At 41.5% G+C, this 14,775-nt stretch overlaps 1 protein-coding gene across 1 annotated transcript in view; it reads right to left on the bottom strand.

Moving 5' to 3' along the window:
• The window catches only part of LOC117521141 (piezo-type mechanosensitive ion channel component 2), a 249,903-nt gene that overhangs the window by 13,051 nt on the left and 222,077 nt on the right, over positions 1-14,775 (bottom strand). The window contains exons 40-46 of the mRNA XM_034182477.1: positions 12,636-12,815; positions 12,204-12,510; positions 11,344-11,476; positions 7,891-8,038; positions 7,572-7,783; positions 6,114-6,272; positions 18-165 (exon numbers count right to left, since the gene is read on the bottom strand). Coding sequence (XP_034038368.1) covers positions 18-165; positions 6,114-6,272; positions 7,572-7,783; positions 7,891-8,038; positions 11,344-11,476; positions 12,204-12,510; positions 12,636-12,815 — 1,287 coding nt within the window. The remainder of the gene's footprint in view (positions 1-17; positions 166-6,113; positions 6,273-7,571; positions 7,784-7,890; positions 8,039-11,343; positions 11,477-12,203; positions 12,511-12,635; positions 12,816-14,775) is intronic.

Below are 14,775 nucleotides of genomic sequence, written 5' to 3'. Positions count from 1 at the left end.
ACCACAGTGATAAACACCTTCTCAGACTCTCTCCAGCATTTGAGGATAAAGATGTGAGCGTAGATGTCCTCCACACAAATCCAGCTGGACAAAGACAGTGAGGTGTCGGTCCAAACCCAGTCCATCACAGCTCTCAACTCTGTCAGAAATGGCACCAGACGAAAACTGGAAAACAACAAAGGGATTAGTTACCAAGAGAGGACAGGTGACTTTAATGCTGTGAGATTGTTTTTTTTTATATCCAATGTTCCATTTAAAGACTTAGTATCACTCAGCACATCACATTTACGAAAACTGCTGGAGCCAGTACATTTTGCATCATTAATAACACTTATCCTTCACATAATCTTGAGCAGCCAGACAGAAGTGCTGGAAAAAATGTACTTTTAATCCAGTGTAAATGTGACCACAGATGTTGTTTGTTGGACCCAACTCAATGACCAAGTTAAGATTTTAAGGAATTAGTTGTCCCAGAATTTTTGGTGCACCTTTCTTCAAAGATATAATGACATGGAACTGGTAAGAGTTATCGATTATATTTATAAAATATATTAAATTATAAGCATGAAATCAGAATATTGAAGCAAAAATTACAATTCAATAATATGTTTACTTATAAAGCACATTCATATTCTATATTTCAAAGTGCTTTACAATAAAGTCAAATCAAATCAAATCAATTTTATTTATATAGCGCCAAATCACAACAACAGTTGCCCCAAGGCGCTTTATACTGCAAGGCAAAAGCCACACAATAATCACAGAAAAACCCCAATGGTCAAAACAACCCCCTATGAGCAAGCACTTGGTGACAGTGGGAAGGAAAAACTCCCTTTTAACAGGAAGAAACCTCTAGCAGAACCCGGCTCAGGGAGGGGCAGTCTTCTGCTGGGACTGGTTGGGGCTGAGGGGACAGAATCAGGAAAAAGACATGCTGTGGAAGACAGCAGAGATCAATCATTAATGATTAAATGCAGAGTGGTGCATACAGAGCAAAAAGAGAAAGAAACAATCAGTGCATCATGGGAACCCCCCAGCAGTCTAAGTCTATAGCAGCATAACTAAGGGATGGTTCAGGGTCACCTGATCCAGCCCTAACTATAAGCTTTAGCAAAAAGGAAAGTTTTAAGCCTAATCTTAAAAGTGGAGTGGGTGTCTGTCTCCCTGATCCGAATTGGGAGCTGGTTCCACAGGAGAGGAGCCTGAAAGCTGAAGGCTCTGCCTCCTATTCTACTCTTAAAAACCCTAGGAACTACAAGTAAGCCTGCAGTCTGAGAGCGAAGCGCTCTATTGGGGTGATATGGTACTAAGAGGTCCCTAAGATAAGATGGGACCTGACTATTCAAAACCTTATAAGTAAGAAGAAGAATTTTAAATTCTATTCTAGAATTAACAAGAAGCCAATGAAGAGAGGCCAATATGGGTGAAATATGCTCTCTCCTTCTAGTCCCCGTCAGTACGCTAGCTGCAGCATTTTGAATTAACTGAAGGCTTTTCAGGGACCTTTTAGGACAACCTGATAATAATGAATTACAATAGTCCAGCCTAGAGGAAATAAATGCATGAATTAGTTTTTCAGCATCACTCGGAGACAAGACCTTTCTAATTTTAGAGATATTGTGCAAATGTAAAAAAGCAGTCCTACATATTTGCTTAATATGCGCATTGAAGGACATATCCTGATCAAAAATGACTCCCAAGATTTCTCACAGTATTACTAGAGGTCAGGGTAATGCCATCCAGAGTAAGGATCTGGTTAGACACCATGTTTCTAAGATTTGTGGGGCCAAGTACAATAACTTCAGTTTTATCTGAATTTAAAAGCAGGACATTAGAGGTCATCCATGTCTTTATGTCTGTAAGACATTCCTGCAGTTTAACTAATTGGTGTGTGTCCTCTGGCTTCATGGATAGATAAAGCTGGGTATCATCTGTGTAACAATGAATATTTAAGCAATGCTTTCTAATAATACTGCCTAAGGGAAGCATGTATAAAGTGAATAAAATTGGTCCTAGCACAGAACCTTGTGGAACTCCATAATTAACCTTAGTCTGTGAAGAAGACTGCCCATTTACATGAATAAATTGTAATCTATTAGATAAATATGATTCAAACCACCGCAGCGCAGTGACTTTAATACCTATGGCATGCTCTAATCTCTGTAATAAAATTTTATGGTCAACAGTATCAAAAGCAGCACTGAGGTCTAACAGGACAAGCACAGAGATGAGTCCACTGTCTGAGGCCATAAGAAGATCATTTGTAACCTTCACTAATGCTCTTTCTGTACTATGATGAATTCTGAAAACCTGACTGAAACTCTTCAAATAGACCATTCCTCTGCAGATGATCAGTTAGCTGTTTTACAACTACCCTTTCAAGAATTTTTGAGAGAAAAGGAAGGTTGGAGATTAGCCTATAATTAGCTAAGATAGCTGGGTCAAGTGATGGCTTTTTAAGTAATGGTTTAATTACTGCCACCTTAAAAGCCTGTGGTACATAGCCAACTAATAAAGATAGATTGATCATATTTAAGATCGAAGCATTAATTAATGGTAGGGCTTCCGTGAGCAGCCTGGTAGGAATGGGGTCTAATAGACATGTTGATGGTTTGGAGGAAGTGACTAATGAAAATAACTTAGACAGAACAATCGGAGAGAAAGAGTCTAACCAAATACCAGCATTACTGAAAGCAGCCAAAGATAAAGATATGTCTTTGGGATGGTTATGAGTAATTTTTTCTCTAATAGTTAAAATTTTATTAACAAAGAAAGTCATGAAGTCATTACTAGTTAAAGTTAAAGGAATACTCGGCTCAATAGAGCTCTGACTCTTTGTCAGCCTGGCTACAGTGCTGAAAAGAAACCTGGGGTTGTTCTTATTTTCTGCAATATTGATGAGTAATAAGATGTCTTAGCTTTACGGAGGGCTTTTTATAGAGCAACAGACTCTTTTTTCAGGCTAAGTGAAGATCTTCTAAATTAGTGAGACGCCATTTCCTCTCCAACTTACAGGTTATCTGCTTAAGCTACGAGTTTGTGAGTTATACCACGGAGTCAGGCACTTCTGAATTAAAGGCTCTCTTTTTCAGAGGAGCTACAGCAATCAAGGTTGTGCTCAATGAGGATGTAAAACTATTGACGAGATAATCGATCTCACTCACAGAGTTTAGGTAGCTACTCTGCACTGTGTTGGTATATGGCACTGGAGAACATAACAAAGAAGGAATCATATCCTTAAACCTAGTTACAGCGCTTTCCGAAAGACTTCTACTGTAATGAAACTTATTCCCCACTGCTGGGTAGTCCATTAAAGTAAATGTAAATGTTATTAAGAAATGATCAGACAGAAGGGGCTTTTCAGGGAATACTGTTAAGTCTTCAATTTCCATACCATAAGTCAAAACAAGATCTAAAGTATGATTAAAGTGGTGGGTGGACTCATTTACATTTTGAGCAAAGCCAACTGAGTCTAATAATAGATTAAATGCAGTGCTGAGGCTGTCATTCTCAGCATCTATGTGGATGTTGGGAACGACTGGCGGAACCCTCTGTCAGGGAGGTCTTCAACTCCCACCTCCGGGAGAGCTTCTCCCAGATCACGGGGGAGGTTGGAGACATGGAGTCCGAGTGGACCATGTTCTCCACCTCCATTGTTGATGCGGCCGCTCGTAGCTGTGGTCGCAAGGTCTCTGGTGCCTGTCGCGGTGGCAATCCCCGAACCCGGTGGTGGACACCGGAAGTAAGGGATGCCGTCAAGCTGAAGGAGAGTCCTACTTATCTTTGTTGGTAGGTGGGACCCCAGAGGCAGCTGACAGGTACCGGCAGGCCAAGCGTTGGGAGGAGTTCGGGGAGGCTATGGAGGAGGACTATCGGTCGGCTTCGAAGAGATTCTGGCAAACTGTCCGACGCCTCAGGAGGCGGAAGCAGCTCTCCACCAGCACTGTTTACGGTGCGGGTGGGGAGCTGTTGACCCTGACTGGGGATGTTGTTGGACGGTGGAAGGAGTACTTCGAGGATCTCCTCAATCCCACTGTCACGTCTTCCGAAGAGGAAGCAGAGACTGGGGTGAGCAGCTCAAGCAAAGCTGCCCAGACCTCCCGATCCACACACACCTCCCCCAGCTCCTCCGGGGGAACCCCAAGGCATTCCCAAGCCAGCCGAGAGATGTAATCCCTCCAGCGTGTCCTGGGTCTTCCCCGGGGCCTCCTCCCAGTGGGACGTGCCCGGAACACCTCTCCAGCGAGGCGTCCAGGGGGCATCCGGAAAAGATGCCCGAGCCACCTCAACTGACTTCTTTCGACGTGGAGGAGCAGCGGCTCGACTCCGAGCTCCTCCCGAGTGACCGAGCTCCTCACCCTATCTCTAAGGGAGTGCCCAGCCACCCTGCGGAGGAAACTCATCTCAGCCGCTTGTACTCGCGATCCTCGTCTTTCGGTCTAGAGCCAAATCTCATGATCATAGGTGAGGATCGGAACGTAGATCGATTGGTAAATCGAGAGCTTTGCCCCACTACTCAGCTCTCTCTTCACCACGACGGTCCGATACAGCGACCGCATCACTGCAGATGCTGCACCGATCCGTCTATCAATCTCACACTCCATCCGTCCCTCACTCATGAACAAGACCCTGAGATACTTAAACTCCTCCACTGAGGCAAGGACATTCCACCGACCTGAAGAGGGCAAAGCACCTTTTCCGATCGAGAACCATGGCCTCCGGATTTGGAGGTGCTGATTTTCATCCCGGACGCTTCACACTCGGCTGCAAACCGCCCCAGTGCACGCTGAAGGTCCTGATTTGACGAAGCCAACAGAACCACATCGTCCGCAAACAGCAGAGACGAGATTCTGTGGTTCCCAACCAGACCCCCTCTACACCCTGGCTGTGCCTAGAAATTCTGTCCTAAAAATAATGACAGAACCGGTGACAAAGGGCAGCCCTGGCGGAGGCCAACGTGCACTGGAAACAGGTTTGACTTACTACCAGCAATGCGAACGAAGCTCCTGCTGCGGTCGTACAGGGACCGGATAGCCCTTAGCAAAGGACCCCGGACCCCATACTCCCTAGCACTCCCCACAGGGCGCCCCAAGGGACACAGTCGAACGCCTTCTCCAGATCCACAAAACACATGTGGACTGGTTGGGCGAACTCCCATGAACCCTCGAGCACCCGATGGAGCGTGTAGAGCTGGTCCAGTGTGTCGCGACCAGGATGAAAACCCACTGCTCCTCCTGAATCCGAGGTTCGATCCATCGGTCAAATTCTCCTCTCCGTACTCTGATAGACCTTAATGTTTAACCTAATGTTGTCTATTTTCTTCTTGAAGTAATCCAAGAAATATTGTGCTGTAAAAAGAGAGCGACTTACGGGCATGGAAGACTCCAAACTTCAGTGGAGCCTTCCATGCCCTAATATCTATCTGTGGTGCAAATTTGATGAGAATACGTGAAATAGTTTTGATGTAATCCTTCAAAGCCTATATATAGTGAAATCTTGTTCCAGAATTTGGATCTGGATCACCTCCAAAATTTAATGGAGTCTTCCATGGCATAATATCTATCTGTGGTGAAACTTTTGTCAAAATCCATGCTGTAGATTTGACGTAATCCTGCTAAGAGACAGAGAGACAAATAAATAAACGCTGATGATTTTATTATGTCCTTGGCAGATGTAATAATAACCTGACAAGACCTGTTTATAATCAGCATAGTGGTACTGTCATTCACAGCATATGACATCAAACCTTTAATGACACTATCAATGCTCTAAAAGCCAGCATTTATGCCTGAGAACTCACAAGTCATCACTGCACTGGAGCATTCGCTTTCACTAGTAGTGCCATAACAGTTGCAACTGATTCTAACAGACCATGCAGTGATGAATTTAGGTAGTCAGTAATACGCTCCACAGACATCCAAATCAGACAGTGACCAAGGAACCTCTGATAAGCTCACATTAAGTTTGGTCCATTATATCACATTTATTAAATCTGTACTACTTTCATCATTTCAGCTATAATCCTTTAGGTCTCTTTCTTTAGTTGCAACCTATCGGTGCTTTGGACCTGTTTGTTCAGCTGGAACAGATGATAATTCCCCAGAGTAACTCACCCCTGAAACAGGAAGAGGTTGACATAATTGTAGCTCTTGGTGAGGAAGTTTCCCAGAACTCGAGTCGGATAACCACAGCGAATCTGATAGGCTGATAGGCCGAAGTAGATGCATTTGACAAAATACCACATTTGAGCCACGGGGTTCTCACTGAAACGCCTACAAATGGAGAAAAAGCAAAACACAACCCGTGAAGCTGAAGAAAAAATGGATTTATTTTATGACACCAAGAACAATACCGTTTAAAATACATTTCTACTGGTTCAGCCTAAAGCCCCGCTCACACGGCACAACCGAAGGACAACAAAGCCCAAACAAAACAAGAAATCTGGACTTTCATTGATTTTTGGAGGCATTCATTAACCTTTGTTCAGCTTGTTCCTGCAGCTGGCGCTTCTGCAGAATTTTTAAACTTCTGAAAAATTTTAATGAATACCAGCGACAACCTCAATTCCTCCATATTTTGTTTTGCTTTAGTTCTTGATGGTTTCTCATCATTTGCTTAATTTCTGTAACGTTAGCATTCCGGTTGACTTTCGTCCAACTTCATTCAATCTCCCACGTACGATGTATTCAACGAAGGTTGACAAACGCAACAATATCTGAATGAATCAATAAGTAAAGCTTCGACAAGCTGAACGAAACATCCTTGTATCACTAATAAATCGTTAATTTTTGGGGCAAAAAAGCAACGTCTTCATACAGAAACAATAGCGTTAAGAATGTTTTATCAACTACTTTAACTATTTACGCGCGTTTCAACCATTTGTGGTTGGCCTACGCGTGTGTCTTCGGGAGTAGCCTTCCTCTGACATGGACAGTTCCCCATGGCTGATGCCATGGACTTGTCAAAAGTACTCGTCGGCACAAGTACTATCACAGATAATGTGTACAAGAAGGTACAGACACACTGCAAGAACTCAGAATGTGAAGAAGAATGTCGGTTTTGTTTTGTTCCTTTCATTCAACCTTTTGTTGAAATCTTCACAGACATTGTCAACAAATTTCTTTTTACCTTTTTTTAGTTCGCTTGATTCAGAGGCTTTTCGGTGATAGGAAAGATGCAGGATCTTTCATTCACCTTTTCTCAACGATTTTATGACTTTTTGCCTTTTTCATTCGTCCAGCTATCGCCGGTGCTGTGTGACCGGGGCATAAATTACTGGACTTTAAAGCAAAGTCGAACTCACAATTCCTGGTGTACAAGGTTGAGATTCAAAACCAAATTGGGTTTAAAATTGAACTTTGTGAGATGGTAAGGTCTGAGATACCAAAGCAATATTTCAATTTTATTTGATTAGGAACTGAGAAACAACAAAGGAAAAACGAGCAGCAAAGTTTACAAGTCAATGATTTTGTAGCAGGAATATAAAGCAGCCAACTGAACCATCAGGCAAAGTGTAGAAAATTAAATACAGTATTGAAGACTAAGGATGGGAAGCAGAATTATATTCTTACTTGTCTGTGACCCCTGGCAGGATAAAAAACATCCAGAAGTGGATACCAAATACCAGGATGACCTGGAAGATGACTTTGCCCATAACAGACTTTCTGAGGTAGAGGGCCCGGTCCACCACCATGGTTCCAAACTGGATCAGTACCATTACCAGGAAGGGTCCTGGCACCTGATCCTCTGACAGTGATGATGTGATGTCTGCTGCTGAGTGTTTCTGGAAAAGAGGAGGTTCATTGTAATGAGCAACAAATTCAGTATTCCATCACGTTCACATGAACAAAGATGAATTATTTGCGTTCATTTCCATCTTTTGAAACCTACGCCAAATGCCCAGAATCCAAAGACGATGATGATGAAGTCGACAGTGTCAGCGAGGAACATCAGCACATAGACGTCTGTGACTGCACTGTACTCTGGGTGAATCAAGTTATAAAAGAACTGGCGCAGGGGAATGTAAAGCTCCATAAACCTACAAAAACAGTTAGAAAAAACAAGACTTACAACACAAATTGTTAAGATGATCAACTAAAGAGGTGAAAAGTTAACAGGTGCATATCAGTCTAAATTTTGACAAACTGTAATGTTTAAATTGTTAATAAGTAGCTTCCCATTGTGCTATAATTCAATGTAAATTTGTTACCTCCGCCAAGGAGGTTATGCTTTCGGTTGCGTCCGTTTGTTTGTTGGTTGGTTGGTTGTTTGGTTGGTCTTTTAGCAGGATTTCTCAAAAAATCCTCAACGGATTTCAATGAAATTTTTACCAGGGTTGTATCTTGGCCTAACTTAGAAGTCATTAAATTTTGGCAATGATCCGGAACACGATCCAGATCCAGTAATTTTTTTAAGGATTCTTTATCATTGCAAGATAGGGCCAATTTCAACATTTTTGCATCTAACTTCATGAAGACGGGTCACAGAACAAAAATTAAGTTACGACACAACAATTTAGCATTTGTTTTGAATAAACTTATTAGAAAATATAAAAAACTTGTGTAGTTCATGCAATTTCTCTTTATAAATACATTTGCTGAAGATCTAAGGGTTCAACCCTCCGGGGCAGACGCCATCGTATACGACAGCTGAGACCAAGCTTTATTAAATTATAAATAACTTTTTAATGACATGAGATAGAAACTTACTTTTTTTGCTGAAAAGTTAACTCCGCGGATGTTCGAGCCACCATCCACCATCTTTGTACTCCTCATAGAAGCTGTGTGATGACGTGAGCAATGTGAGTGTCCAATCGGAACTGGTTCACCGTCACATGGTTTTCTAAAATCCAATTGTAGGGCAGATTCACCTCACGTGACACACCAAAGATTGTTTTTAGGAGTGATGTGTTACTAGTTTATTATAGTTTGCTGTGTGTTTTGAATAAATGTGTGTGGAAAATTATTCCCCGCTTTACTTTTTCTTTTCTTATTTCTGATTGTAAACCTTTATCACACTTATAAAACACAACTATAGCACATATATTTTGAAAGTACATGTTATCCTGAAAAAAGAGACATAAAACTTGATTGCAGATGCAGGGACAGCTGTTAACAGCAATAATAAAACATTTATGCCAGGCGAGTCCAAAAAAATGCCCTCGGACCCCAGAGGGTTAACCACTGAATCTGAAACATGATGTAGATGCGTGAGACGATGTGGAATAAGCCTCTTTGCCAAAGGGTATTCCATGTGACGTCAGTGACCCTATGGCCTTGGCGGAGGTTTGTGCTCTCCGAGTGCTTCTAGTTTCAGATAAAATAATGGTGGCAAAACCGAGAAAATATTCAGGTTTTTATCAATTTGGCAAAATACAATTTTCTGTACTTTTTTTTTGGGGGGGGGGGGGGGGGTTCTATTATTATTATTATTATTATTATTATTATTATTTTACAGTAGTGTTCAGAATAACAGTAGTGCTATGTGACTAAGAAAATTAATCCAGGTTTTGAGTATATTTCTTATTGTTACATGGGAAACAAGGCACCAGTAGACTCAGTAGATTCTCACAAATCCAACACCACCAAGCATTCATGATATGCACACTCTTAAGGCTAGGATATTGGGGAAATTGGGCTATTAGTAAAAAAAAAAGTAGAAAAGGGGGTGTTCACAATAATAGTAGCATCTGCTGTTGACGCTACAAACTCAAAACTATTATGTTGAAACTGCTTTTTTAGCAATCCTGTGAATCACTAAACTAGTATTTAGTTGTATAACCACAGTTTTTCATGATTTGTTCATATCTGCAAGGCATTAATTTTGTTGGTTTCAAACCAAGATTTTGCTCGTTTACTAGTGTGCTTGGGGTCATTGTCTTGTTGAAACACCCATTTCAAGGGCATGTCTTCTTCAGCATAAGGCAACATGACCTCTTCAAGTATTCTGACATATCCAAACTGATCCATGATACCTGGTATGCAATATATAGGCCCAACACCATAGTAGGAGAAACATGCCCATATCATGATGCTTGCACCACCACGCTTCACTGTCTTCACTGTGAACTGTGGCTTGAATTCAGAGTTTGGGGGTCATCTCACAAACTGTCTGTGGCCCTTGGACCCAAAAAAGAACAGTTTTACTCTCATCAGTCCACAAAATATTCCTCCATTTCTCTTTAGGCCAGTTGATGTGTTCTTTGGCAAATTGTAACCTCTTCTGCACGTCTTATTTAACAGAGGGACTTTGCGGGGATTCTTGCAAATAAATTAGCTTCACACAGGCGTCTTCTAACTGTCACAGCACTTACAGGTAACTCCAGACTGTCTTTGATCATCCTGGAGCTGATCAGTGGGTGAGCCTTTGCCATTCTGGTTATTCTTCTATCCATTTTGATGGTTGTTTTCCATTTTCTTCCACGCATCTCTGTTGTTTTTGTCCATTTTAAAGCATTGGAGATCATTGTAGATGAACAGCCTATATTTTTTTGCACCTGCGTATAGGTTTTTCCCTCTCCAATCAACTTTTTAATCAAACTACGCTGTTCTTCTGAACAATGTCTTGAATGTCCCATTTTCCTCAGGCTTTCAAAGAGAAAAGCATGTTCAACAGGTGCTGGCTTCATCCTTAAATAGGGGACACCTGATTCACACCTGTTTGTTCCACAAAATTGACGAACTCACTAAATGAATGCCACACTACTATTATTGTGAACACCCCCTTTTCTACTTTTTTTTTTTAACTAATAGCCCAATTTCATAGCCTTAAGAGTGTGCATATCATGATTGCTTGGTCTTGTTGGATTTGTGAGAATCTACTGAATCTACTGGTACCTTGTTTCCCATGTAACAATAAGAAATATACTCAAAACCTGGATTGATCTTTTTAGTCACATAGCACTACTATTATTCTGAACACTACTGTATATAAAAAAACAAAAAAGTTTATACAGATAGGATGCTTAAGATTTTTGCACAGGGCAGTACTGTATATAGTTTAACATCAAATTGCCAAGCACAATCAACACCATCTGAAGTTATAAAGGCACAAAATGTCACATCACACACATCACAGTGCCATCAAGTCCCAACCGTTGACCAATCAGAAAAAGAGTGTAACTTCATGAAAAAGAAAAACACAGTCACCTGCACTGTAAAAATTATACGGCGCCAACTGGGAAATTTATATAACTTACCTTCCTGAGCGGAATAAAAGCTTACATCAAATCTGTAGTATATTTGATGCAACTTGTGTTTTTAAGGCAGCAACTGAAGTTTTTTACGTTGAATCACTCTGATCATTTTTACAGTGTGAATCTTTATAAAATATGGTCCATTGTACCTCTTTATAAGGAAAAGTTTTCCTTTGATGAGCTGCTCTCTCAGTTTTTCCATGATCATTTGTTTACGGCTCTTCTGATGGATGCCACCCACGCTGCCATCTTTCCGACTGCTGTTGTGAGACGTGGTACTTCCTGTGAGAACCATAAATGAACCGTGTTGTGGTGAGTCACCCATACAGAACCAAAGGTGAAGGCTGAAGTCCAAAGCCACACGTTTTTTTAATTACATTTTTTTCTTTCTTCTATTAATTAGCATTGTTGTTGTTTTTACAGTGATTATATGTGCAAGAAAACTATTTTATCATGTGATCTGTTCATTTATTTGTGTAATAGAAACTTAATGGTAAATGCCGATGGAAGAAATGCTGTTTTTTCCAATCACTCTGAACTTGCAGCCTCATTTTTAAAATTTCACGAGTTCTATAACTGTGCAGTCGTGCTACTCTGTGTACACCTGATCCCATCAGATCTCTGGATTAGTACTCAGCTGGGAGACCATTTAGGAAGGCCGGGGGCTGTGTGTGCTTCTCTTTGTACGACTGGAGTTACATCAGAAAGGGCATCCGGAGTAAAACTTGTGCCAAATCCTGATGCAAATCTGTGCTGGATGTGCTATGGTGACCACAAGAAAATGGGAGCAGCCAAAAGACAAACGACAACAGTGGCCAAAGGTGACTAAAGGTCTTCATAGGTACACTTAGGTCCTCAGAACCAAGATTCCAAAATCAACTCTAATCCAAATTTAATTCTGCTTAAATTCTGCTTGACACTAAAATATGACATCACAGTCATATTTTGGACTGGGGCGACCATGAAGACCTTCAATATCAAGAAGAAGCTGGTACAAAAGAATCGTTACCTCTCTTGGACCTTCCAGAAGAGTGGAGAGATCGGTGAGAAACATGAGAACCTCCACTCGAGCTCTTGCGGCGTTGGTAGGTCTGCTGTTGCGCATAATGCACCTGAACATGCTCTGAATCTGTGGAAGTTCCAAAATTTATGGATCTCAAGGTGTGATTGGAGCCCCTCCTCTCTTGGGTGAATGAGGGTGTGGGTTCACTCTCACTCTCTCTTTCTTCTTTGTCTCCTCCTTCATTCTCAGACTCAACCTGATGGAGGGGTTCTTTCTTTTCTTTAGGGTCATCCTCATCCCACAGTCCGTGGCACTGGAAATCACAAAAACACAGAATGTAATCCTTTTATTGTGAATTTCTCATTTCTTTCAGCGAGATTCAATCGTAATACAAGATGAATGCACACATTTAAAATCAAGAAAAAACTGTGCAGTCACCTTGAGGATGGATCTGTGGAAAAAGAGGGCCAATAACTGGACAAGGTCATAGTGGACATAACCATCCTTCTTCTCCACGCCGATGATGTTAGGGGGGTGATATGGCTTGTTTTTATCCATCACATTTTTGTTGAAGGGAAAGAAGCCAAACTGGAAGAAGTACTTGATGACGATGGTGACCTAGAGGAGAAAAAGCTTTGCAATGGAACCTAAAACTTATATAAATGTAAGCACAAGCATAAATCAATAATAATTTAATGAGCATGAAACACCAAAAATGCACAGCAGTTGTCTCTCAGGTTACTTAAAGATTAGACAGAACTTTATTGATCCCTTGGGAAGACTCCCTCAGGGAAACTGAGGTTCCAGCAGCATTGTATAGCAGCACACAGGGCAAGAAGCACACAGAGTATCAAAAGTGCAAGTAAAGTGTTAAGCTTAAGTGTTTTTTGTTCATTTTTTATTTGGTTGGTCATGCTACTCTTGGGCCTTGAGGATGCTCTGGATCTTCAGTAAATACACTGGACATCATGGTTAGCTTATACTCTGGTACTGTGAGTGTTGCACAGAGTAGAGTCAGTCTCTGAATTCTTCCCACTGAATTCTTTTGTTCATTTGGGATGTGTTCTGGCTCATACTCAACTCTTTTTTAATGACTGGGTGTTGGGAAAGGTTGCAGAGTCCAGCAACCTGGTTGCATTTATAGGTGTAGAATGGTTTAGTGACCTTGACTTTACAGATGATGCTGTGGAATTAATGAATGCCCTGACTGCAGCAAAAGAAGCTGCATTAGGAGTTGGACTATCTCAGTTGGTGATGGTCCTGGATCCAGGCTTTCAATGACTCAGATGGACTTAGCCATCAGAATTGTATTCGTTTGTGCCAATCATCTTATAAAAGTTATATATTTTAGCAGTGATATGTCTCTGGGACCTCAGCCTCTGACATGGAAAGACATAGTATATCTATCTGTAGGATCTCTGAGTGCTGTTGTCCAGCCCAGTCTCACGCTTTTTTTTCATGCTCCCGTCATGAAATGAGTCAAATTTTCGTGACGGGTTTTTGTTTTACTTACTATTACTAACCCTACTCCTCCCCCCAACCCTAACCTTAACCATAACCTAGCCCTACTTCTGCCCCCAACCCTAACCCTAACCACCCCCCCCCCCCCCCCCCCCCCCCCCGGCACTTTTAATTTCGTGCAGCCATCACAGAATGAATTAGAATGAATTCGTGCTGCCGTGACAAAAATGAGGCGTTTTTCGTCACAATATCACAAACCAATCAATTAATGTATATTTCGTGCTGCTGAATCACAACTTGCCGTGAGACCAGGTTGCTATGTCAAACAGCTATTGAGAAAGACTCAGATGCTGCATACTATTTGCATTGTGAGGGAGCCTCAGCTGTGACACCACAGCTATGTGGTGGGCTTCTCAACACCTCAGTACCCAAGCAACTGGAGAAGACCACATATTTACCTGCTTTTTAGAGGTAGGGAAGGTCCGGGTGTCTGCCTGGGTGACAGCAAATAGCTTTGACCCTGCTGAATGGTTGTTCTTAAAAGTAATGGTTAAACATGGTTGATGTCCACTGGATTCAATGGCTAAGTGAATCCAAAGTGAAAATTCAAAGTGAAAACTAAGCATAACAGATGTGCAAACTAGTCCTTTTTAAAAGCCTATTAGCTCAACTAATCATTTGTATCACTTTCTAATTTAATTGCAGCAACTTCAGGTTTTGACCCCTGTACAAACTGAAATTGACCATTGTCAGCATTTTTGTTGCTTTTACCCCATTGCTCCATAACATTCAGTCATACACAGTCCAAACTATATGTTTTCGGAATCATTATGATCAGACAAAATCTGTGGTATATTTGTTTTAGGATCACTGGAGCATTTTTAAATGTTGACCCCTGTGTAATCCTTTATTGATCCACTATCTGGCCATCTACCACCCTGGGACGGCCACCATACATGTTTGAGTAGGCCATGGTATACTGAGACTGGATTGTAAGAGCTGCTTTGCCCCCTAAAAAAATAGTACAGAAAACCTGCTTGGCCCGTGGACAACAACACACTTTGTGCTGCTTCATCTAAATGAAATGGCCAAATTTTATGCCTCCACTGTCACCTTT

This window comes from Thalassophryne amazonica, chromosome 12 (assembly GCF_902500255.1).
Source record: "Thalassophryne amazonica chromosome 12, fThaAma1.1, whole genome shotgun sequence".
Classification (NCBI taxonomy): Eukaryota; Metazoa; Chordata; class Actinopteri; order Batrachoidiformes; family Batrachoididae; genus Thalassophryne; species Thalassophryne amazonica.
This window is presented reverse-complemented; position numbering and strand designations above follow the sequence as displayed.